Consider the following 26,670-nt stretch of genomic DNA (forward strand, 5'->3'; position numbering starts at 1 on the left):
GATAAAAAAAAATACGTGTCTCTTATTTTTCGATGTACTACAACATATTGCAGTTTCATCAAAATCGGTGAGGGACACCTGGGATAGTTTCCTTGTAAGAGTATCAGAGAACCCAGGACATTCAGGGAACTCAGGACATTTAGGGAACTCAAGCAACTAAGATAACTCAGAGAATTGGACCCAGAGAACTGAGGGACCTCAGATAATTTAAGGAATTCATAGAATTTAGGGAACTTAGAGAATTTAACTGAGAAAATTCAGAGAATTCAACCAAGAGAACTCAGGGAACTTTAATAAATCAGAAAATTCAATTCAGAGTACTCAGGTATCTCAGGACATATAGAGAACTCAGGACACCCAGGGAACTCAAATAATTCAGAAAACTCAGGACGCATAGATAACTCAGGATCCTCAGGGAACTCACAGAATTGAATTTAGAGAACTCACAGAATTCAACTCAGATAACTCAGGGAACTCAGGACACACAGAGAATTTAGGACTCCCAGGGAACTCAGAAAATTCAGAGTACTTAGAATACGAAGAGAACTCAGGATACTCAGGGAACTTAGGGAAATCAGGGAATTGAGGTAAAATGAGGGCGGTGAAGGAAATGATTGGAAAATGGGGAATTAGGTCTGAAGGGAAGGGAGACAGTGAATGTGGGAGGTCCGAATGACTTATTTACGTCTTAATAGGCTACGACACCAGTTTTTGAAGGCGCAATACACCTACTTTGACTAATTTTCATTTGAATAACTGTTGATATTTTCTTTTTTTTGCGACTTAATTACAGGTTCAGATGCTCTAATAAGTGAGCAGCCCTATCGATATTTAACAGCAGATTTGATGAAGAGTCTGCGAGATGATTCGCTTCCAATCGACGTCACCAGAGATGATCCAGTCCACAGGCCAGGTAATTTATTTGACCTTCCACAATTTTTAATTCTACAATTAATTATTCCATTTTTAATCTACCATCTTTCCAGTTACCAAAGAAGAAAAACAGCAGTTTGTCCAAAGCAACAATTACTGCATGGCAGAAAATTTCGACAGTAACGACAACATGAACTTGGGGTATGTCTAATTTTTAAAAATGTCTTTAAATTATTTATCAAATCTTTATCAACTGTTTATTTGATTATTATTTTCCAGAAGGCTTCACTTCAGATCGTAAGTAACTTTCACCCACATTTTATACAATTGTTTAAAATCAATTTTTAAAATTAAATTCTCATTATTCCTAAAAGCTTCAGTGCTCATGATTAAAATTTTGTATTTAGATTCTTGGTGAGTTTTTTGGTTGATGCAAGAGGAGGAACAATGAAGGGTTGCAGACACAGCGGTATTCGCATAATTGTACCACCCCGCAGAGCTGCGATGCCAATTCGTGTGACATGCAGATTGGTAAAACCAAATAAAGTAGTAAATCCACCTCCTCTGATGGAGGGAGAAGCTTTGGCTGCCCGCATTGTAGAAATGGGTCCAGTTGGTGCTTCATTTTTGGGGTGGGTTTTTCTTTTCACAAAATTCGATTAGGGACCGTACTTAAATTACGTCACAGCCCAGGGAGGAGGTCTAGACAATTTATTAGAAAATGTAACGTAAGGGAGGAGGGGTTCCTTCACCCATGTACGTAATTTTCGGAAATTCGCAAAAACCTTGTCCTGAAGATTATCTTTTTAGTTATTAATTTTTTTATTTTTGTGAAAATTTAGTAATTTTCTTACAAATACATCCTTTTTAGTTATTAATTTTTTTATTTTTGTGAAAATTTAATAATTTTCTTAAAAATACATCCTTTTTGGTTGCAAATTTAACTTTTTTTTTTAAAAAATCGTCTTTTTGGCTAAAAAATTGAAATCTTTTCGTAGAACATTAAAATTTTGTTTAAAATTTATATTTTGCTGCTGATAAGTCAACTCAAATCTTTTTTGGATGGAAACTATTTTTTCTGAAATTTTAAAAGTAAAACTCCATCTTTTTTAGTAGAAATATTTTATTTTTATTGAACAAAAATGCAACTGCTTTGGTTGAAAAATTAACAATATTGTTAAAAAGTCATACTTTTAGATTGAAAATGCGACTATTAAGCAGAAAATTAACATATTGTTTACCATTCTTATTTTGGTATTAGAAAGTGAACTGGGATTTTTTAAATGAACATTTAAATATATTTTCAAGGCTTATTAAAAATCTATTTAAAAAAATTTCATCCTTTTTAAATAAAAACGCAACTGTTCGATTGAAAATTCAAATCTTTTTGTAAAGTTTTTGTTTTTATTTTCACATTCAGCTGCTTTAGCAGTAATTACATCTTTCTTGGATAAAAATACAATTCTTTGTTTAAATATTCAACAGTTTTCTTTAAAAATCTTCTTCAAAACTTCCTGTTTTAGTGAAAATGTTATTTTTCTTGGATAAAACTGCAACTCTTTGGTAGAGAATTTACTTGCTTTTGTTAAAAATTCACTCTTCATGTTTGAAAAAATTCGTCTTTTCGGATTGAAAATTCAAATTTTTTCGTAGAAACTTATTTTTTGGTAAACAATTCGTATTTTGATCTTCAAAAGACAAGTGGAATATTTTTTGAATTAAAATTCAACTTAAAAAAAAAATTTTAATAAAAATTCATATCGTTTAAGAGAAAGTTCATCTCTTTTGAATTAAAATGTAACTACTTGGTAGAGAATTCAACAATTTTTTTGAAGAGTCATCTTTTTTTGTTAAATATATTTCATAGAAATGTATTTCATGTTTAGAAATTCAACTGAAGTCTTTTTTAACAGAAAATTTAACTATTAAAAAATTTTTAAAAATAAAAATCTATCTCGTTTCAGAGAAATTTATTCTTTTTGATTAAAATGCAACTATTTTGTAGAAAATGCAGCAATTTTGTTAAAAAGATATCTTGCTTGGTTGAAAATTCGACTGTTTTGTTAAAAATTCATCTTTTTCGGTTAAAAATTCAACTCTTTTCGTAGTACATTAACCTTTTGTTTCAAATTCGTATTTTGTTGCTGATCAGTTTGTCGTTTTGATTTTAGGATTCACCTGCTGTAGTAGAAATTACGTCTTTCTTGGTTAAAAATGCAACTATTTGGTAGAAATACAACAATTTGATTAATATTAATAATTTTTATTTAAATTAACTCGTTTAAAAAAGTGAGGTTTTTTTGTTTAAATTTAATATTTTGGTGTTGAAGGTTTAACTATTTTGTTTGGAAATGAATCTCTTTTATTTGTTAATTAAACTACTTAAGTAAAAGTTAAATTATATTGCTAAAAATTTAATTTTTGATTGAAGATATGTCTTTGGTTGAAAATTTAACTGTTCAGTCGAAAAGCCTTAGATTTTTGTTTAAAATTAATTTTTTAAATGAAAATGTAACTTTTTCATTTTTTAAGAATAATATTTTTTATTTGAAAATGCTCCTTTCACAGTAAAAAAATCTTTTTGGTTTGAACAATTTCGATAAACTTTTATTTCTTTTTTGCGTGAAAAACTTTTTAGTTATAAATTTTATTATTTGGTTGAAAATTTAGCAATTTTCTTATATATACATCCTTTCTGGTTGCAAATTCAACTGTTTTCTAAAAATTTGTCTTTTTGGGTTAACAAATTAACTATTTTGGTAGAGCATTAACCTTTTTTTTTTAATTGATATTTTGTTGCTGATAAAATACCTGAAATCTATTTTGGATGAAAAATTTTTTCTAAAAATTTGTCTTCTTGATTATAGGAGGGGGGAGGGATCTTAGAGAGGGCCTAGAATCCGTTACATAATTTCAGTACGGCCCCTTAACTACACGGAGATCAGATTGGTAAAGCCGCTCGCCTAATACGTGCAATTGTCGCACCAAACACACAGTGAACAACGCCACTTTTGTTTGACAGAACGGCTCCACTGATTCGAGAGAACCATTACCCCGACCAAGCTGAACCGTTTAATCAAGAGTATAGTCGAGCCGTTCTGCGCACGCGGCGCTTGCGATACAGTTCCGCGCTTGCGCAGCTTGGGAAAATATAGCACCTACATTTCGGGGCTATTGACTTCCGTAAGTTCGGGGTAACGAGTGTCCCGAATCTGGAGCGGAATTCGCACCAAATCGAAGTGTAGCAACTCTCACACAACTAGCGCGACGGTTTTACCTAAATTCTTTCCGTGTAATTTTGCATGAACTGAATTCAAAATTCATTTTACAGACCAGTGCTAATTGACATACCAAACTTTGCTGCTATCCGTGGGAAAGATAGAGAGATTATAATATTGCGAAGTGAAAATGGAGAAAACTGGAAAGAGCACGAAAACTCTGTTGATAATGATGATACTTTATTAAACACTCCCTACGGTAATTATTTTCAATGGAGCACATTTAATTTCTAAAATATTTAATTGACTTTAAAGTGAGTTCGAAATATAATCTCTTCTTTTTAGATTCACAAATGAGTGCCTTACACTCTGGAAGGATAACTCGCATAATAACCACCAATTTTCCTCAGTACTTTGCGATTGTAACGAGAATTAAACAAGAAGTTCATGTTATTGGTTCAGAAGGTGGAATTCTGATTTCGAGCGTCGCTAATCATGTCCAAGCAGTATTTCCCCCAGGGGCACTCACAAAGAAAATTATAGTTGGATTACAGGTATTGACATAGTTCAGGATAACCGCTGGCTCGGGAAATAAACGCAAATTTTATAAGACCGGGAAACGATCATGAATTTATTTTTTGACCGGGAAATTTTACAAGTTTGTAGAAAAATAACCCTTCCAACTTTCATTTTAACTGTTTCTTAAATAATTAGTTTTTATTTTGAACTTCACAATTTTAATTTGTAAGTCAAATTGTTGAATATTGATGTATAAATAATAATTCAACACCCTTTATTCTTAGAAAAAATTCGAGTAGGTTGACGAGTTATTTTGAAGATTTTAAAGCATTCAAAATTACTTAAAAATTTGACATGATTTCAAATAATTTGAACGACGTGTCTACGCCGAACAAAAAATTCAGAATCTTATGAAAAAATTTGACAGGCTTCAGAAGAACAGAAAACCTTTCTTAGGAAAATTGAAAATGATTTTTTATTTTAATAAACTAATTTTAAGATAATGCTTAAAAGATTTATAACGATATATAAAATTTTTAAAAATGAATGTGGAAGATTTTAAGAAATTTTCTTCAATTTGGCAGAATTAAAAAAAAATTAATTTGAAAAAATTCTAAACAGCATGTAGATATACCAACATTTTCACATAAAATTTAAAAGCATTTCAAGGATTTTAAAACTATTTAAAATTAAAATAATTTAACTTTTAAATTGGAGAGGGAACTCTCAGTTTGTTACAAATTTATAGTTGGAATTTGAATTTGCCCAGAATAAGAATAATTCTAACTTGGACCCGCGAATTTTAAAATTTTAACAAACTCCGAGCTGTACTGGAAATTTTGGAACGTAACAAAATTCGGAATCGAAACGGGAAACTTTTTCAACGTATTCTAATTCTGATTTGAAGCAGGAAATTTTCAAATTTTAACCAATTCGGAGTTGAAAGTGGTGTTTATCCAAAAGAATTATAATTTGTCTTGGTACAGGGAATGTTAAAATTTAAATGAATTCTGAACTGAAACAGGGATTTTTTTTAAAGGATGAATTTTAAGTCTAAGTTGAAACGGGCTATTTCGAAAGAAATTAAAATTATAAATTGGAACAGGAAATTTTACAGAAAAATTCTAATTCTTAGTTGAAACAGGGAATTTTCGAAAAAAAAATCTTGATTTGAGCAGGGATTTTTTGAACGAATTTTATTTCCAAGTAGAAATAAAGAATTAAAACATTTAATTCTCGATTTGAACCATAAATTTTCAATTTTTAACGAAGTCTGAGCTGGAATTTATCCAGGAGAATAACTATTCTAAATGGAAAATAAAATTTTTTAAACAAAATTATAATTCTGCGTTGAAACGAGGTATTTTCGAAAAAAATGTAAATAAGAATTGAAACAGGGAATTTTACAAAAAAAAATTGCTTGCAATTGGCTAAAATGTAGAATTTTCAAAATGAATTAAAATTCTGTATTTGAACAGAAAATTTTTTCGAATCGAATTAAAGTTTCGGATTTAAACAGGGAATTTTCAATTTTTATAAATGTTATGAATTGAAATAGAGAACTTTACAAAATAAATATAATTCTTACAGTTAGTTGAAATGAAAATTTTTCGAAAAGACTTAAAATTCTCGATTTCAACAGAAAATTGTTCAAAAAGAATTAAAGTTTGGGATTTAAACGTGGAATTAAAAATTTTTATGGATTGAAACAAATAATTTTACAAAAAAATTTGAATTCTTACAGTTAGTTCAAATGAAGAATTATCGAAAAGACTTAACATTCTGGATTTAAACAGAGAAGTTTTCAAAAAGAATTAAAGTTTCGGATTTAAACAGGGAATTGTCAATTATTATGCATAATAAGTTCGAACTAGAATTTATCCAGAAGAATAACAATTTTGAACCGAAAATAAAATTTTTTAGACAAAATTATCATTCTTAGTTGAAAAAAAGGTATTTTCGAACAAAATTTAAATTATGAGTAATATTAGGGGATTTTACCAAAAAAATCGAATTCTTAGTCGAAATGGAGAAATTTTGAAAAGAATTAAAATAAATTCTTGATTTAAACAGGGATTTTTTAAAAAGAATTTTATATCTAAGTGGAAATAAAAAATTTTCTTAAAAGATTAAAATTCTAAATTTGAACAGGGAATTTGCAATTTTTAACCAATTCTGAGCTGGAATTTATCCAGGAGAATAACAATTCTCAATGGAAAATTGAATTTATTGAAAAATAAATGATAATTCTTAGAATTGGGTGAAATGGAGAATTTTCGAAAAGAATTAAAATTCTGGAATTGAAAAGCGAATTTTTTGGAAAGAATTAAAATTTCGGATTTAAACAGGGAATTTTAAATTTTTATGAATTTTATTGATTGAAACAGAGAATTTTACAAAAAATTCTAATTCTTACAGTTAGTTGAAATGAAGAATTTTCGAAAAGACTTAAAAGTCTGGATTTGAACACGGAATTTTTCGAAAAGAAGTAAAGTTTCGGATTTAAACAGGGAATTTTCAATTTTTAACCAATTCTGATCTGGAAATAGAATCGAAAAATTCTTTAAAATGATACAATTTGGAACATTTTTAAATTCATTGATTGATTCTTCAATTTAGAGCATTGAAAATGATAACCTGGATTTATATTTTTGGAACTGAATCTGAATCTTTGAACTCTACAATTGATAAAAGTTTAAAAATTTTATTTCGGCGGTTTAACTGTATTTAATTAAAAACTGTTCCGTTGAAAAGAGTTAGTGGCTTCCATTTTATACGTGTAAATTATTAAGCATTTAAATATAAAATTGTTGAATGAATCAACTTTCAAATTTCTTTTTTCAACGTTAAAAATTCAACAGTTTCACCTTGACTTCTTTTATTTGCAATTCAGTTTTTATTACTTGAAATGGAACAATTGTTAGACTAAGTGTTCGATTTTTTAAATATCATTGACAGTGAAAAATGTTTGCGTACCGGGAAATGATCGGTAAGTTTTTTCTTTGATCAAAACGGCCACTCTGATAATTGTTTTCCTATAATTTATAAGAAAAAACAAATATTAGGGAAAAAAAGTCATGTGGAATTTTTTATATTTGATGTAAAAACAAACTCTCATATATCTGTCATGAGATTTTAATGAGCCAAAGAAGACATTTCAATTGTTTTTACATAAAACTGACAATTTTAAATTATCCAATTTATATAAAACAATAAGGTTTGGATTTCTACTAAATCTTTTGTATGCTAAAATTCAACATCATATTAATTCAACTTCCTGTGTCTATTGAGCAAAAATAAAAAGAAAAAAATGGGTTTTTGTAGGCACACGTAATACCAGCGGAACTAACAGCGAAACTTCTCGGAAATAGCGTTGCAGTCTCTCCCGTTGTTACAGTTGAACCCAGAAGACGCAAATTTCACAAGCCAATCACTCTTACAATTCCAGTCCCTCAAGCTGCGAATAAAGGGATGATTAATCAATACGGAGGCGAAACTCCTTCATTGCGTCTATTATGCAGCATTGCAGGTAAAATTGAAAACAAAGAGTTGCATCTTGATTCGTTTTCTTGAAACAATAGGTATTTGTGTGAAGTTTCCAATCTTACTGATAACTTGTTTGTAACTAAACCCTAAACTCTGACAATAAGCTTTAAATTTTGTGTAGGAGGAACTAGTGAAGCTCAATGGGAAGATGTCACAGGGTCAACACCACTGACATTCATGAATGATCGGGTCTCCTTTACAACTACTGTTTCTGCCAGATTTTGGCTAATGGATTACAGAAATGTTTGCGAAGTACCTCGGATGGCTACAGAACTTTACAAGGAATCATTATATGTGCCATTTATAACAAAGTAAGTACACTGTCGATTTTGATAAAAGATAGGCTTTGATAAAACATTATGTTTGGTTAAAGTTAATGTTTCATGAAGGAGTAGATTTGAAGAAACACCGTATTCGATAAATAACAATATTTAATGAAAACTCACGTTTGATGAAGTATCATATGTGTTGAAAGATTATGTTTGACGAATCATCGTGTTTGATAAAATCTCATGTTGATTGAAAAATTATGTTTGATGAAATATTACGTTTAAGAAAGATGCTTTTGCCTCGAGAGAATACTTCTCTGAATCTATGCTTAAAAAATATTAAGTTTGAAAAACATCGTGTTTGATGAAAGATCTTGTTTGATGAAACATCGTCTTTCATGAAACACCTTCTTTGTTGAAAGATTATGTTTCATAAAAATTCGTGTTTGATGAAAGATCGTGTTTGATAAAATATCATGTTTGCCGAAAGATCATGTTTGGTCAATGATTATGTTATTATTATATTTCATGAAAAATTATCTTTGGTGAAAGATTATGTTTCGTGAAACATCGTGTTCGGTAAAAAAAAGTGCTTGAAACATAGTGTTTGATGAAATATCGTCTTTAATAAAATACTGGCTTTGTTGAAGGATTATGTTTCATGAAACATCGTGGCAGATGAAAGATCATGTTTGATCAAATATAATGTTTGATGAAAGATGATGCTTGATGAAACATCGTGTTTGATGATATATCATGTTTCATGAATAATCGTCTTTAATGAAACATTGTATTTGTTAAAAGATTATTATGTTTCACGAAACATCGTAGTTGATGAATATATTATGTTTGATGAAACATCGTCTTTAATAAAACACTGTCTTCGTTAAATGATTATGTTTAATGAATGATCGTGTATATTGAAAAATCGTGTTTGATGAAAGATTGTGTTTCATGAAACATTGTGTTCGACAAAAAAAGTGCTTGATAAAAAATCGTGTTTAATGAAACATCTTCTTTAATAAATCACTGTCTTTATTGAAAAATTATCTTTCATGAAACATAGTGGTTAATGAAATATCATTTTTGGCGAAAACATGTCATTTTCGAAAGATTATGTTTAATGAAATATCATGCTTGGTGAAAGGTCATGTTCGATGAAATTTCGCGTTTGATGAAATACCGTCTTTGGTGAATGATTATGTTTCATGAACGATCGTATATAATGAAAGATCTTGTTTCGTGGAACAGCATGTTTGAAACATTATTTTTGGGCAAAGATTATGTTTGATAAAAGATTTTAAAAAAATATCGTGCTTGATAGATTATTGTCTTTGATGAAAGACCGAGTTTAATAAACGACCGTGTTCAATTAAACATTGTCTATGATAAAATATGATGTTTGTTGAATGATTATTAGGTTTCATAAAATATCATGTTTGGTGAAAGGATGTGTTTCGTGAAATTTCGTATTCGAGAGAAAATCGTGCTTTTCAAAAAATCTTGTTTGACGAAACATAGTGTTTGATGAAACATGATGTTTATTAAAGTACTGTTTTTGTTAAAGGATTATGTTTTATGAAACATCGCGGTTGGTGAAAGATTATGTTTGACAAAATATAATGTTTGATGAAAGATGATGTTTAATGAAAAATCGTGTTTGATGAAATAACATGTTTGATGAAAGATCGTGTTTAATAAAATATCATGTTTGGTGAAAACATGGCTTTTACGAAAATTTATGTTTCATTAAACATCATGTTTGGTTAAAGATCATGTTTGATGGAACATTGTCTTTGATGAAAGACCGAGTATAATAAAAGACCATGTTTAATGTAATATCGTCTTTAATAAAACATTTGCCTTTGTTGAAAGATTATCATTTATGAAACATCGTGGTTAATGAAATATCATTTTTGGCTAAAACATATTATCTTCGTAAGATTATGTTTGATGAAATATCATGTTTTCTGAAAGGTCATGTTCGACGAAACATCACGTTTTCTGAAATACCTTCTTTGTTGAAAGAGTATGTCACATGAATGATCGTCTTAAATGCAAGATGTTGTTTCTTGGAAAAGCATTTTTGATGAAAAATCTTGTTTAATGAAATATCACTTTTGATGAAAGATTATGTTTCAAAAAAGATTATTTTTAAAAAACATCGTGTCTAATGAAAGACCGAGTTTAATAAAAGACCGTGTTTAAAGAAACATCGTCTATGATAAAACATGGCATTTTTTTTTTAAGATTATTATGTTTTACAAAATATCGTGGTTCTTGAAAGGTAATGTTTAATGAATGATCGTGTATATTGAAATATCATGTTTGATGAAACACCGTCTTTGATAAAACACCGTGTTTGTTGAAAGATCATCATGTTTCATAAAATATCATGTTTGGTGAAATATTGTGTTTCATGAAACATCTTCCTTAATAAACCACTGTCTTTATTGAAAAATTATCTTTCATGAAACATCATGGTTGATGAAAGATCATGTTTGATGAAATATAATGTTTAATGAAAGATGATATTTGATGAAACATCATGTTCCATGAAACATAAGATTTGATGAAACATGATGTTTGATGAAACATCATTTTTGGTGAAAACATGTCATTTTCGAAAGATTATGTTTGATGAAATATCATGTTTGGTCGAAAAAATATTATGTTTGTTTCGTGGAAGATCGTGTTAGTCAAATGCGGAACATTTTTGCTGCAAAACGATTCCCACTGAGACAAAAGAGAGTCCTCTCAACCTTAAATTTAAAAGTAAATTCCATTTACGTCAAGAAAGATCCTTTGTCACAAGACAATATTTATCTGAACGTATGCTTGAAAAAATATTAAGTTTGAGAATAATCGTGTTTGATGACAGATTTTGTTTATTGAAAGGTCTTGTTTGATAAAATATAATGTTTGGTGAAAGATTATGTTTCATAAAATATTATGTTTTAGAAAAATCTTGTTTGATGCAATATCGTGTTTGATGAAAGATCGTGTTTGATGAAAGATCCTGTTCAATAAAACATCGCCCTTGTTAAAATACTGCCTTTGCTGAAAGATTATGTTTCATGAAACATCTTGTTTGATGAATGACCATGCTTGATTAAAGATAATGTTTGATAAAATATTATGTTTGATGAAACATCGTGTTTAATTAACGAGTGTGTTTAATGCAAAATCATGTTTCATGAAACAGCATCCTTGATAAAACACTGCCTTTGCTGAAAGATTATGTTTCATGAAACATCGTGTTTAATGAGCGATTGTGTTTATTGCAAGATCATGTTTCATGAAACATCGTATTTGGTAAAACATCATGTTTGATAAAACACTGTCTTTGCTGAAAGATTATGTTTCATGAAAGACCGTGTTTGGTGAAAGATTAGGTTTGATAAAAGATTATGTTTTAGAACCATATTGGTTGGCAAAATATCGTGAAAGATCGCGTCTAATGGAAGATTATGTTTAATGATACAGCGTCCTTGATGAAAAACTGCTTTTGTGGAAACATTATGTTTCATGAAACATATTGTTCGATGAAAGACTGTACATATTTGATAAAAGATAATGTTTGATACCAGATTATGTTTGATGAAACATTGTGTTTAATAAAAGATCTTGTTTCATGAAATATCGTTATTCATGAAGCATCGTCTTTGATAAAACATCGTCTTCGTTGAAAGATTATGTTTCAAGACAATTCGTGTTTGACGAAAATTCCTGTTTGATGAAAGATTATGTTTGGTGAAACATCTTGTTTGATAACAGATCATGTTTGATGAAACGTCCTCTTTGATAAAACACTGTCTTTGTTGGAAGATTATGTTTCGTGAAACATCGTGTGTGATGAAAGAGAATATTTGATGAAACATCTTATTTGATAAAAGATCATGTTTGATGAAAGATTATGTTTGATGAAAGATAATGCTTGATGAAACGTCATGTTTTACGAACTATCATGTTTGATGAAATATTTTCTTTAATGAAAGATTGTGTTTGATGAAACTATGTTTACGTCTAACAGAAATAAACCGGCATCTGAAACAATTAAATGATTCATTTCAGCTTTGTGATATATTCGAAGAGGTTCGATTTAATAGAAGCAACTTTAAGAATTTTGTGCATGACAGATGGAAAAGATGGCTTGCACACTCTAGAAAAGCAGGAAGAGTTTTTGGAACTCGTGAAAAGTCGTGATGTCGAGGTCTGTTTTTTAAGAGTTACAATTTATAACAAACCTGTCCCTTATTTATTATTAAAAATGTATTCTTTTTAGGCACTCGACAGTAAGGACTTGTATATAGAATTTAGTGGGAATCTTGTCCCAGTCACAAAATCTGGGGTTCAGTTGAAGTTTACCTTTAAATCCTTCCGACAGAACAGGATATCATTTCATGTCAAAGTCAAAGATCCAACTTTGGATCCTGTAGCCAGAATGCTTTTTATGAGAGAACCCAAAGTTGCGAAAGGAGAAGCTCCTCAACAACCAGTTTGTGTGTTAAATATTGTTCTACCAGAAACTATAAGCAATGCAGTGATAAAGAAGAAATCTCCAGGTTGGTACCATTTAATTTTTGGAAATTATTCTCACCAAAATTTGCTCAGATAGAAGATATTGGTAATTGTAATAATTGCAATTTTATTCTCTGAGAGGAGACAGTAGAATAATATATCATCTCGCAACATCTGCCATCATTCCAGCAGTTCTCATCATTTCTAATAATTCGATTAGCTCTCATCACTTGAAAATCTCTTATAATTCGATCAACTCTTATCATACGATTAATTGTCATCAGTTCTTATCATTCGAGCATTATGTCTGTTCCTATTATTCTGTCAACTCTCAAGCATTTTATCAGCTTTGAATCAAAATTCGACTTTCAGGTTTGCAAATTCATCTCTTTGGCAGAAATTTAATCTTTTGCAGTGAACAATGTAACGGTTTGGTCGAAAATTATTCAATTTAGGATGAGGATTCAACTTTTATGTTAAAAATAAATTTTTTAATATAAAAATTAATCTCTTTCAGTTATATATTTAACTATTTAATTAAAATTCATGTTTTTTTAAAATTCGTTTCTTCAGTATATATTGTGGGTTGAAAAAGCAACTGGTCTTCAGAATTTTTTTTTTAGAAAATCCAATAATTCAGTTGAAAATTCGATTCTTTTGGTTAAGAATTTAATGGTTTCGTAAAAAATTTATCTTTTTGGTTGGTGATTTCATCGCTTTTAGCAGAAATTTATTCTTTTTTGTTGAAAAATTCAAATGTTTCGTTGTAAATTTATGTTTTTTTTTTGCTGAAAATCCAACTTCTTGGTTTGAAAGTTGAACTGTATTTTTAAAAATACATTTTTTTAAAATGGAAATTACAAATTTTGGTTAAAAATTTAACTATCTGTTGTTAAAACATGAATTTTAAAAAAATTCCACTATTCCATTTATCTTTAAAGATTTATTTTTTTAATTAAAAAAACTGTTTAATTGAATATTCATCTATTCTGTGGAAAATTTTTCGTTTTTGTAGAAAATTATTATTTTTCGTTGAAAATTGATCTTTTTTGTTGCAAATTTCTCTTTCTTGTTGAAAATTCGATTTTTTGGTTTAAAAATTGTTCTTTTTTCGTTGTAATGAACTGTTTTCGATATAGAATTAATTTATTTGCTAAAACTTCTTTTTTTTATTATCGAAACCTAATTTTTTAAATTGAAAATTTAAATATTCTATTTTTTGGTTGAAATCTGATTTTTTTTTCAGTTACAAAATCAATTATATGTTTGGAAATTCGTCTTATTGATAGATTTAGTGTTAAAAATTCCACTATTTATAGAAAATTCAATAATTTTCTCAAAATATGACTTTTCAGGTAAAAAAAATTAAATGGTTTTGTAGAAAATTCGTCTTTTCCGTAGATTTTGTGTTGAAAATTCAACTGTTTTGTAGAACATTCGTCTTTTTGTTTAAAAATTTATATCTTTTAGTAGAAATTCGACTTTTTTTGGTTTAAAAATCCAATTTTTCACTAGCAAATTAATTTTTTTAAATTAAATTACTTGATTGTACTACTTTCTTGAAAATTAATTTTTCTAAATTGAAAAGTAATCTATTTCAATATTAGGTTGACAAATTATCTTGCTTGGTTAAAAATTTGATTTTTATAGTTGAAAATTTAATAGTTTTGTAACAAATTGATCTTTTTGCTATGTTCAGGGTCGAAAGTTCAACTGTTTTGTAAAAAATTACTTAAAAAAATCTACAATTTAGTTAAAAATTCAAGGATTTTGTGGCAAATTGGTTTCCTATATTTGAAAAATCATCTACTTTAGTAGAACTTATTCTTGTTAAAAATTAATTTTTTTAAAAATAAATTATTGTGTTGAAAATTAAATTATTTTAGTTTTGGTTAAAGTCTGATCGCTTTTAGTTAAAAATTTAACTATTTGGTTGTAAATTCATCTTTTTAGTTGATTTTGGGTTAGAAATTCAACGGTTGGGTAGAAAATTTAAAAATTGAGTTCAAAATTTCATTATTTTGATTGAAAATGAATTCTTTTGTTTAAAGATTTTGTTTAATGATCCAACTTTTTGCTTTCAAATTCTTTTTTGTTAATTCAGTTACTTGTTTGAACTACGTTGTTGAAAATTTATTTTTTGGTTGAAATTTAACTATTTACTTGGAAATTTAGGTTTTTTGTTAAAAATTCACTTTTGAAATTAAAAAGTAAGCTATTTGGATGCAAAATTATCTTGTTCAGTTACAAATTCAATGATTTGATTTTTGTAGCTGAAAATTTCACGGTTTTGTAGAAAAATTGTCTTTTGGCTAGATTAAGGGTTGAAAATTCCTTACAAAATTTAGCAATTTGGTTGAAAATTCGATTTTCCTTGTTGAGAAATCAATGGTTTATTGAAAATTTGTCTCTTTGTTTTAAAAAATCACATTTTTAGTACAAACATTTTTGGTTTAAAATTAATTTTGATGTTGTTAAAAGTACATATTTTAAGTGAAAATTTGACTATTACATTTTTGTTTAAAATTTGATCTTTTTTAGTTACAAATTCAACTATATGGTTACAAATTTGGCTTTTAAGTAGATTTGGGGTACAAATTGAATTGGTTTTAGAAAGTTTAATAATTTGGAAAAAAATGATTTCTTTGGTCGAAAAATTACAAGGTTTTTTAAAAAATTCGTTTTTTTCGGTAGATTACGAGTTAAAAATTCGCCTGTCTTGCAGTAAATTGAACAATTTGGTTACAAATTCGATTTTCCTTTTTGAAAAATCAATGGTTTTGTTGAAAATTTTCCTCTTTGGTTTGAAAAATCACCTTTTTTTAGTAAAAAGTGTTTGTTGAAAATTATTTTTTTTTTCGTCAAACGTACATATTATGATTGAAAATTTGACTATTACATTTTTGTTTGAAATTTGATATTTTTTAGTTAGAAATTCAACTATGTGGTTACAAATTGGGCTATTTTGTAACCTAAAATCTAGTTAAAAGTAGATTTTGGGTTACAAATTCAACTGTTTTTAGAAAATTCAATAAGGTAGGAAAAAATTATTTTTCTGGTTAAAAAATTAAAAGGTTTTGTAAAAAAAATCGTTTTTTCGGTAGATTTTGAGTTGAAAATTCGCCTGTCTTGTAGAAAATTTAACAATTTGGTTACGAATTCGATTACCTTGATTAAGAATTAAATCAGTTCGTACAAAATTAGTATTTTCGGTTTAAAAATTTATATCTTTTAGTAGTAATATGATATTTTTTGTTTAAAAATCCGACTTTTTGCTTTGAGAGTCATTTTTAAAAATTCAATTACTTGATTAAAAATTCATTTTTTTTTGTTAAAAATTCAACTTTGTAGTTCAAAATTAATGTTTTTTGTTAAAAATTTATTTTTATATTGAAAATTGAATTCTTCCATTTTTGGTAGAAAAATGGTCTTGTGTAGTTACAAAGTCAACTATTTGGTTAAAAATTTGATTTTTTCTGGTTGAAAATTCAATAGTTTTGAAAAATATTCATCTTGTTTCAAGATTTAGAGTAGACGTTTTAACTATTTTATGGAAAATTCTTTATAAAATTGAGTAATTTGGTTAAAAATGAGAATTTTTGGTTTGAAAAATCGTCTATTTTAGTTCGTATTTTCTGTTCATGATAATTCATTTTTGAAAAATAAATTTTGAAATTAACATATTTCAAAATTCATTTATTCTAAAAATCTTCAAAATTAATTCTCTTGGTTGGAAATTTCCATTTTTTATTAAATATTCGGTTTTTCGACTTTAAAATTGTACTATTTTGTTAGAAAATGTAACTTTTCTGATTTAAACGGGACAATGAAACTTCGTCTGTTTTAATATCAATGCATGTTGTAAATTGTAATCATATACATTCATGGAAATGATATACAATTCGAGGACAATATCGAGTGTGAAGCACGAGATACGTGATGAGAATGTGTTCGTTATAGCCGAAGGAGCTTTGACGAAAGAGAATTAACTATAATTAAATTACTGTTGTCGACGCTTTGACCTTTAGTTAAAAAATCTGTGCACAAGTGTAAAAGTAATTTTTTTTCAAATTAAAGGTTTAAATATTTCATTATTGCTTGATCTCATTCAGTTAAAAATTCAACTATTTGGTTTAAAAGTTGATCATTTTGTATCAAATTCAATATTTTGTCGACTCCTTATTTTAAGTGGGTGGGGTTTGACTTTTAGTCCATGTATTACAAATGACAAATTTTCTCCAACAAATGAGAATTTTTTATATCACATTTTAACCACATAATCTAAAGGGCTAAGAGAATTCCCATACAGAGGGGTTTTTCGAAACATGGTCCTCGTTTTTTTTTATTAATTGAGAATATGATACATTTTATGCGCCTGGGAAGGAGCAAACCGTCACCGTGAGTCTACCAGGTGGGCACAAAATTTGGCGACGTCTTTAAGACATCGTTACGACATCGTTACGACACCTTCACGACAACTTTACGAGACCCTATGTCCATGTCGTTTCGGTGTCTTTGCGGTATCGTAAAGACATCGTCAGATCATACTACTTATTTACGATATCGTAAGGATACCTTAACGACATGGATATAGGATGTCGTAAAGTTGTCGTGAATATATCGTAACGATGTCGTACAGACGTCGCCAAATTGTGTACTCACTGGGTACTCATGGTGAACCGATGGAGCCGATATTTGGTTCACCATGTATACATTCAGGATGGCGGTTTGCTCCTTCCCAGGCGCATAAAATGCATCATATTTTCAATCAATAAAAAAAACAAGACCTCTTTAACGAAAAATCCCTGTGTAAGGAATTCTACTGAATACTTCAGATTATGTGGTTAAAATGTGACGTCAAACAATTCATGATTGTAGGAGAAAAGTTGTTATTTGCAATACATGGGCTAAAAATCAAGCCCTAGGAAGCGCCTTAAGGCGCTTCAAACTAGTCGGTTTCGCTTGATAGACTATAGTCTAAAAGTAGGAATTGTCGAACAACCAGTGGGCATAAAATTTGGTGACGTCTTTACGACATCGTTATGACATCTTTACGACAACTTTACGACCTCCTGTGTCACATGGACATAGGAGGTTTCGGTGTCTTTGCGATATCTTAAAGACATCGTCAGATCATACGACTCATTTATGATATCGTAAAGACACCTTAACGACATGGACATAGTATATCGTAAAGTTGTCGTAAAGACGTTGCAAAATTTTGTGCCTAATGGGTAACGACATGGACATAGTATGTCGTAAATATGTCGTAACGATGTCGTAAAGACGCCGCAAAATGCTGTGCCCAATGAGCAATTAATATTTTTAACACATAATCTGAAGGCAATTATAGTGTTTTGGACTCGTCGCTTTTTCCGGAAAAAGTTTTTTTTTGTGATTGCAATTTTTTGCGTACGAAACCGGCAACTCTGACTATTATGTACGTTGGGCTGCCGTTTTTGTCCACAAAAGTATAATTGCCTTCACATTATGTGGTTAAAATATCAAGTTCAACAATTCATCCTTTTAGACGTATTAGTTGCCCAGTGGGCACAAAGTTTGGCGACGCCTTTACGTCATCGTTGCGACATCTTTACGACATCTTTACGACAACTTGACGACAACTTTACGAAATCCTATGCCCATGTCGTTAAGGTGTCTTTACGTAAATAAGTCGTAAAATCCGACGATGTCTTTACGATATCGCAAAGACACTGAAACGACATGGATATAGGATGTTTTAAAGATGTCGTAAAGATGTCTGAATATGTCGTAACGATGTCGCCAAATTTTGGGCCTGCTGGGTGGTTAAGCGAAACCCAGTCGTTTGAAGCGCTTTAACCTAGAAAAGTTCCTAGGTCCGAAATTTGAAACATATAAGGCTCTGTCGAAATAAAGAATACTGAAAAGAGTCCAATCGAGACTGGAAAAATCATGTTACAGATTTCGAGGATTCAAACAAGATCAGCCACAGTATGGATTTCCTAAAATCGAAATACATACCGGATCACAATGAGAAGTGCGACTTGCCAAAGTCAACTTCTCCATCGGAGAAAAAGTTTATAACCGATACTCTGCAAAAAGAACAAACAGGTAGAGAATTTGTCTTTTTCCCTTCAGTGCGTAGTTTTTTCCGTAACGTAAGGTGCAAAACGAAACTGAAAATGAGAATAGCAACCTTCATTTCATCGATGATAAAACATAACAAGATAAGTCTCAGAGACGCCGAAGGTTGCTCATTGAACTCTCGGTGTTGAATAATTAGAGGGCATACAATTAAATTAGTCAGGTTTATATATATCAAAATCGACGAGCGAAATTCTCTTTCTATATTTTCACTTAAGGAGAAAAGTCAATCCTCTTAAGGCTTGAAAGGCTGTATGGCTTCTCTAACTTAGTTAGGTGTAACCTATCAACAAATTCTCCGAGACTAGGAGTGAATTTAGTCTTCGTTAGCCACTGTCGACCAGTCGACGAGTGTATTTCGATACTCCAAAATCGTTCCAATAAACTTGTGAAATCCATTAAACAAAGTGAGTTTCTCAATTTTGTTTATTTATTTTTATTTGAATTTTTATCTCTCTCGGGTAAGTACATCTTAGGAATATCAGGATCCTAAAGTGGTCGCTCGATTTTAATGAAACTGGGTGAATATTAAAGATGTAGGATATACAAAAAAAAAATTCCGAATTTTTTCGACGGTAATACACCTAACATTGGACAGGAATTAATTTTTTTCGGGAAAAAGATCTACCCACTTCGCTTCACTGGGAATCGAACCACAGAGCTTCCCATTTCCGGTTGGGTGCTTTTCCAATTTTAGCTATTAGAGATTTCGAAAGATTTTTTTTTAGAAGTACACACTATCCCAAGCCTGATGTTACATGTATGATACGAGTAATTTAAAGAAATCTGTATTGTCATCAAAGGTATTTAACATCGACCAGTGTAGATATTATTCCACAATTTGTGGAATCCGTGATTTCTAATTCCACGGAATGTGGAATGATACCTAGACTGATCGATGGTAACTACCTCTGATAATAATACAGATTCCCTTAATGTAGTTATCGTGCCAAAAGTCAAATATATGAAAAAAAACTGTTTTTTTCTGATCTTAAGAATCGAAATATTGTTACTGTTGTCATTCCTAATAAAAAACATTTTTTATAAATAATATTAAAATTCATAAATAAAAAACATTAAGGTGTTGAATATCGATCAGTGTCGATATTATTCCACAATTCGTGGAATCCGATTGTTTTCGAATTCCACGAATTGCCGAATGATATCTAGGCTGATCGATGGTAACTACCTCTGATGATAATACAGATTCCCTTAAGGTAGTTCTCATGCTGAAAGACAGATATCTGAAAAAATTCATTTTTTATGAAAAATATTACAATTCACAAATAGAAAAAATATTAATTTAAGCTATGTTTTTTGCAATTCAATTTTTTGTGACCTTCGCTTCTTACCTATTTTTAAGAAATTATTGCACTTCAATAAATATAGGCTTATTTTTTCCAGGAAAACAGGAAAACTCTCTTGTTTCTAATTCAAAAAAAAGAATTAAATAATCTTAAAATATAATCATTTGTTTACCAAATTTTTTTCTTTTAAAAAATTTGTCTAACGATTAAGAGCCATAGAAACCATTGAAAAAATTATTTTGAAAATTGGAAACAGTGGAGTTATAGAGAATATTTTCTCGAAACGAATAAGCCGTCATTCATTAAAATGCAAACATTTTTCAAAAATTCGTATGAAGCGGTGATCAGAAAAAATTCAATTGAAAAAAACATAGTTGAAATTAATATTTTTTTTGTGAATTTCAACAGTTTTCCTGAAAATTAATGTTTTTTATTTGAAATGACATCAGCTATAATATTTTGAACCTTGAAATCATAGAAAAACTATTTTTTTTCAGATATGAAAAAATAACATGAAAACATTTACCTTTTCGCCATCAAAGTTGAATTTAAACAATTATAAATTGTTTAAACAATGAGTATAGATTAAAAAAAATCTAATTCACTCTTGATATTCATAAGTTAGGTCCACGCATTAAAAAAATATTATTAATTCGCGATATTACAAGATAACATATTGTTTAGCAATTGAAAATTGCTTCAATAATATTACGTGCATGGGAAAGACTAATTTTAAAGCTAAATTTTTCAAATTGATTAAAAAAATGAGCAAATAAGTAAGATTTTCTAGCTTTTTTCATTGAAAAGTATGACTCAAACAAAAATAAATTGCTTAAACAATAATTAAACAATTTAAATGAAAGAATAAATTGCAAGTTTATTGAATAGTCTATTGAATCATTAAAATTTCGTTAATTTGCGATATTCTGTAGAAAAGAAAAATTTAATAAACAAAAATTGTTTGTTAATTAAAAATTAATTAATTTGCATGGGGTACTTTTTGGGGTATCATGAAAGGGACTGTAGGGGGTTAAATAAAAAGTTAATGATGTATTTCTGGTATTCCTTGAAAAGTTTTCATGAATAACTAAATGACTATCTAAAAATAATGTCCAGTTGGCAAGAGCAAGAAAAAAATGTTTATAATGTTATAAACAAATTATTCAACAAAAATGATTTTTTACTGATTCGCAATGAATAGCTATTTAAAATCCATAGATTGTATAGGAAATTTGACAGATAATCATCTGCGATTACAATTACTTAAAAAAAGTTATATTTTACATTTATTTAAACAATTTTTATAAACAAATGCATATTTTTTATAATGAAAATAATTGTTAATTATGTAAAAAATTATTAAAAACATACATTTTCACCACTTTTTTATAAATCGGCTAGATTTTCCTTATAATAACTAATATTTTCTATCAATTTGAAATACATAATAGAAAGGGGTTTTCGGTTAAACATTTTTGATGCTGCAAAAAAATGTAGCCTACTCAGAAAAAATGGGGAAAATTTAAAATTATTTTTTAAAAACATGATATAATTCATAATTATTGTCATCATAAAAAAGACGACTCTAAAGAATTTTTGGCAAAACATTTCGAGTTGCTTTCGCAACAAAATTAAGCTTATTCATGAAAAAATAGTTGAGGTGAAAATATGAATTTGTTTACAAACATTGTTTATATGATTAACAATTATTTTCGTTATAAAAAATATGACAGAAAAGAGTCTTCGACAAAACATCTCCAGTTTATTAAAAAAAAAAAAATGAAGCCTATTGATGAAAAAATTGTAAAAATTTGCATTTGTTTATAAAAATTGTTTATATAATAACTATTTATTCTCATTATAAAAAATATCAGAGCAATTAGTTTCTGGCAAAACATTTTCAGTTGATTTATTAAAAAATGAAGCCTATTGATGAAAAATTGTAAAAATTTGCATTTCTTTACAAAAATTGTTTATATAATTAACAATTATTTTTATTATTAAAAAATTGCAGAAAAGCGTCTTTGCCAAAAAATTTCGAGTTTGTTTCGGAAAAAATGATTCCTATTGATGAAAAAATGGTCAAAATATGCATCTTTTGGCAAAATTGTTTACGAAATTAACAATTATTTTCATTATAAAGAATATTGCAGGAAGGAGCCTTTGAAAACAAATTTCGAGTTTATTTGGCAGAATAATACCTATCCATGAAAAGTGGTGAAAATGTGTATTTGTTTATTAAAATTGTTATAAAGTTAATAATTATTGTCACTATGAAAAATGTGATATCAAGAAGACTTGAAAAAAAGATTGCGAGTTGATTCTGTCAAAAAAAAAGAAGTATGTTGATGAAAAAGTGGTTAATGTGTGCATTTATCATAAAAAATGTTCATATTATAATTAACAGCTATTTTCATTATGAAAAATATGGAAGAAAGGAGTCTTTGGCAAAACATTTCGAGTTGACTTGGCAAAAAATGATGTTAATTGATGAAAAAATTGCGCAAATATAAATTTGTTTATAACAATTGTTTATATAATTAACCATTATTATTATAATAAATATGCCAGGAAGGAGTCCTAGGCAAAACATTTCGAGTCAATTCCACATGAAAAAATGAAGCTTAATCATAAAGAAATAGTTAAAATGTGTATTTGTTTATAAAAATTGTTATATAATTAATAGTTTTTGTGGCTTTGACAAATATGGTAGTAAGAATTCTTTTAAATAAAATTTCAAGTGGATTGTGCAATAAAACGAAGCTTGTTCACAAAAAAAATGGTTAAAGTGCATTTGTTCATGAAAATTGTTTAAATAATTGATAAACAGCAGCTATTTTTAACTTCTTGTAAGCTTACTTTATTATCTTTAATATTTCATACAAAATATGTGTATTTAAAATAGCTATTTATTGCGAATCACAAAAAAATTGTTTGTTTACCAGTTTGTTTATAACTTTATAAACAATTTTTCTTCAATCTAACCTACTGGAAATTATCTTCATTTAATCATTACATTGATCTATGACCTGTTTAAAAAAAATTATAAATCTTAAAAGAAATAGTGTCAATGGAAATTTAAACAAAAAAATTTTAATTTTGTTGTTACATAACAAATATTTTTTTGCACATTATCAAGAAGTTCTAAATTAGACAGAAAATTGTGTTTAAATATATATTTTTTTATTGTTTTTAATAAGAAAAAACTACAGATATACAACATCCGGCATCATTTTTTAACAAATAGGAAAATTCATTGGAATTTTCAAATGAATAAGACAACATTTTTCAAAATTTGCTATTTAACAACAAAATATTTGTTATTTAACAAAAAATACGAAACTTTTTTTTCTAACTTCAGTGATTACCTTTTATTTAAGACTCTGAAATTCATTAAAGATAATGTGCGACTACAGTTATTTAAGAATAACTATTATTTAGCAATTATTCAAAATATTTTTATAAACCAATACATACTTCAACCACTTTTTAATTTTTAGGATTTATTGTGTGAAATGAATTAGTAATATCAGATGATACCAATAATCCAATTACTGGTTCCAGAAGTATTGATAGGTAGTCCAAGAAAATGTAAAATGGACTAAATCTCGCATTTTAAAATTTTTGAAGAATCCTTTAACATCCGGATGTCCTTTAATATTACAATTACTTCACAAAGTTTCATTAAAATTAAAGAAAACTTGTAGATCCTGATATTCCCGAAATGTACAAACATTTTGTCGAAATAATTTATAAAAAGCAATTTTGCTTTCAGGACTTTTTTCACTCTCATTTGCAAATTTAAACTGAAAATACGAATAAAAAAATGAAAGGGGACGGAGCCATGGAAGAAACGACACCAGAAGTAAAGGGACCAGAATACGAAAACAAGGAAAACAAATGTGAAAACTTGACGGGTACTAAGTCAAAAAAAAAGGCTCGATCAACCCGGAGACGATTGAATGCTATGATGAATAACTCCTCGCTCCATTTCTCAGACACCGATTCCGAAGGAGAATTATCAATTATTAATGCCGTGACAAGAAATCCGGGTTCCATTAAACCCCAGAAACCGGAAATTTTACCACAACCTGCTGTTGCTGTGATGGTCGATGGAGTCGAATGGAAAGAAACGGACCCCTTGCATCCAGAAAATATGTATTTAACAAAGGAACGACGAAACAGTTTCGCTGATAATATGACTGATGTTGATGAAATTTATGCAAGTGATATCGAAGGTCAAGAGGGAAGGAAAGAGCGAAATTTCAGTTTGGCTGTGGCTTTCAACCGTAATCAGGGAGAAACAGACATTGAAGATCTCTCAAATGATGAGGGCGAGGAACACACTCCGATTTATCTGCAACCTCGTTCGGATATTTTGACTGACTTTAATGGAGAAACTATCACTACCAAGGAAGGAGATGGACCTTTTTCGATGGAAGTCAGAAATAAGATGATCGAGCCGAAATCGGAACAGGTTGATTCTGGAATGCCGGATATTGTTGTGATGCCAACTACTGATAGTGAAGACATGGATGCTTCTGATGATGACGATATGGTTGATTCTGCAGTTGAGGGCGCTTGCGGACCAAATGAGGAACTGGAAGCAATGGATAATGTGCTGGCGGCTTCTCAGATTGTCATGACGAATTTGCTTAATGTTGAAAATTACATGACGGACGATGGAGGAATTAGTGATAATCATACCGATGTGGAAGATCTGGAATAATTTGATTTCGAATTTAGATAAGGATTCGATATCTTCAGGTTAAAAGAACCTCTGGCTGGGTGTTGGTCCTGATGTTACAATGCTGATTGCTGATAGTAAAGATATGGATGTTTCTAATGTTGATGAGCCGTTGATGCTTCCGGACCAAGAGAGGAATTGGAAGAGATGGATCATGTTCTGGTGGCTTCTCAGATTGTCATAATTAATTTGAATAATGTTTCCAAGGACATCAAGGACGATGGATTAATTAGTGATAATCATACCGATGTGGAAGAATTGGACTAATTTGATTTCAAATTTAGATCAGGATTTTTCGATACAAGTTTGGAAAACCTCTATCGGGCTGTAGGTCTAAATGAACAGTTTGGGCTTGGTTGTCTAAACTAACCATAGTTATTTTAAATGACCATGGTTTGTTTACACCACCATGGTTAGCTCAATTGACCAATTTTCTTTGCTTCTCGAGTTGGCATCTCGTTTTTAATACATACAGTCGTTGGAATCCTTGACTTCAGGAAGTTTAGGGAATTAAAGTGAATTACAAGTAATTGTAAATTATGGTTTCTTGAACAACCGCTGATCATTTCAGACCTACACTCCGCGAGAGATTATTTTAAAATGAAGGTATAGTACTAAATGAGAGAAACTGATTCGCGTTTGCTTTGAACGTACTAAGTTATGGTATAATTAAAAAATACAAAATTTAAAAATAAGTGGAAAGTTGTTTAAGAAAGGTGTTGAATTTTCCTTTTGCACCTTGCATTATTAAACTGCACCTTCGATGTTAGGCTAGAAACCTCTCCAACTATTAGAAAGAAAAATGATCATTTTGTTTAAAAAAATATAATTTTAACGGCAGAATACCTTGTCTAATCAATATTGGGCATCAAATATTTAAATGAGGAAAAGACTAACGAAATTTAAAACATTTTAGGCTCTGATACATGGGATAATTCGATTCGTCCACATTGAAAGGATATTTCGTTTTGGGAAAATAAGCGGCTTCACTGAGATGTACATTTTTAGTATCCATACTTTGAGATGAAGCCTTATAATTTGGACAAGTGAAATTGTAGCATATTTGTCTAGTTCAGTAATTTTAGTTTTCTTTTTAGAAAGCAATGTTATGTCAGGTTACCTTAATAACTGAATATTTTTTATCAGACAAAAATTTCGAAAAACACATTATTTTTGAAGAATGCGGAAGAATATTGAGAATCAAAAGGTGTCACATTAATGTACAATAATTAATAATAACATATTTTATGTGCTGTTCCTTGCAGACGCAACTGCCGTCCTCAACGTTATCATAGACAGCAATATGGGATATTGAATCAAATCCGTTAACTTTATAAAGTCTTACAGTGAAATCGAAACATTTACTATTTGTTTATTGATGGATTATTATAATATCTAAAATATAAAAGTTGCGTGCAAAAGTGTTTACCGAGGTTGAAAAGTTAAGGAGTTAAAATCTTCGCTGAAGCGTGCTTAGAGTTTGAAAATTGTAAAAAAATGTATTGAACTATTAGTTATAATAAAAAATAATATAAGTATGGTTC

At 29.1% G+C, this 26,670-nt stretch overlaps 2 protein-coding genes across 7 annotated transcripts in view; both read left to right on the forward strand.

Annotated features, from left to right (window-relative positions):
- Window positions 1–26,670, forward strand: part of LOC117178749 (ankyrin-3-like) — a 108,706-nt gene that overhangs the window by 73,227 nt on the left and 8,809 nt on the right. For 2 of the 6 annotated variants that reach the window (XM_033370187.1, XM_033370188.1), the window contains exons 16-26: window positions 794–913; window positions 987–1,074; window positions 1,153–1,170; window positions 1,281–1,505; window positions 4,205–4,350; window positions 4,437–4,645; window positions 7,935–8,139; window positions 8,278–8,467; window positions 12,500–12,638; window positions 12,711–12,990; window positions 18,890–19,039. In XM_033370187.1, coding sequence (XP_033226078.1) covers window positions 794–913; window positions 987–1,074; window positions 1,153–1,170; window positions 1,281–1,505; window positions 4,205–4,350; window positions 4,437–4,645; window positions 7,935–8,139; window positions 8,278–8,467; window positions 12,500–12,638; window positions 12,711–12,990; window positions 18,890–19,039 — 1,770 coding nt within the window. Of the gene's footprint in view, window positions 1–793; window positions 914–986; window positions 1,075–1,152; window positions 1,171–1,280; window positions 1,506–4,204; window positions 4,351–4,436; window positions 4,646–7,934; window positions 8,140–8,277; window positions 8,468–12,499; window positions 12,639–12,710; window positions 12,991–18,889; window positions 19,040–26,042; window position 26,670 lie in introns of those variants that run through there. The other 4 variants (XM_033370190.1, XM_033370189.1, XM_033370185.1 and 1 more) reach the window with 4 other exon arrangements.
- LOC117178750 lies at window positions 19,311–26,664 on the forward strand. The gene is made up of 2 exons (XM_033370191.1): window positions 19,311–19,479; window positions 24,155–26,664. The coding sequence occupies exon 2, from the start codon at window positions 24,206–24,208 to the stop codon at window positions 25,106–25,108; it is 903 nt and encodes a 300-aa protein (XP_033226082.1). The 5' UTR covers window positions 19,311–19,479; window positions 24,155–24,205; the 3' UTR covers window positions 25,109–26,664.

Source organism: Belonocnema kinseyi, chromosome 8 (genome assembly GCF_010883055.1).
Source record: "Belonocnema kinseyi isolate 2016_QV_RU_SX_M_011 chromosome 8, B_treatae_v1, whole genome shotgun sequence".
In the NCBI taxonomy this organism is placed as follows: Eukaryota; Metazoa; Arthropoda; class Insecta; order Hymenoptera; family Cynipidae; genus Belonocnema; species Belonocnema kinseyi.

Coding starts and splice junctions, on each gene's coding strand:
- LOC117178750 (XM_033370191.1), top strand. CDS start 24,206: ATGAAAGGGGACGGAGCCATGGAAGAAACGACACCAGAAGTAAAGGGA.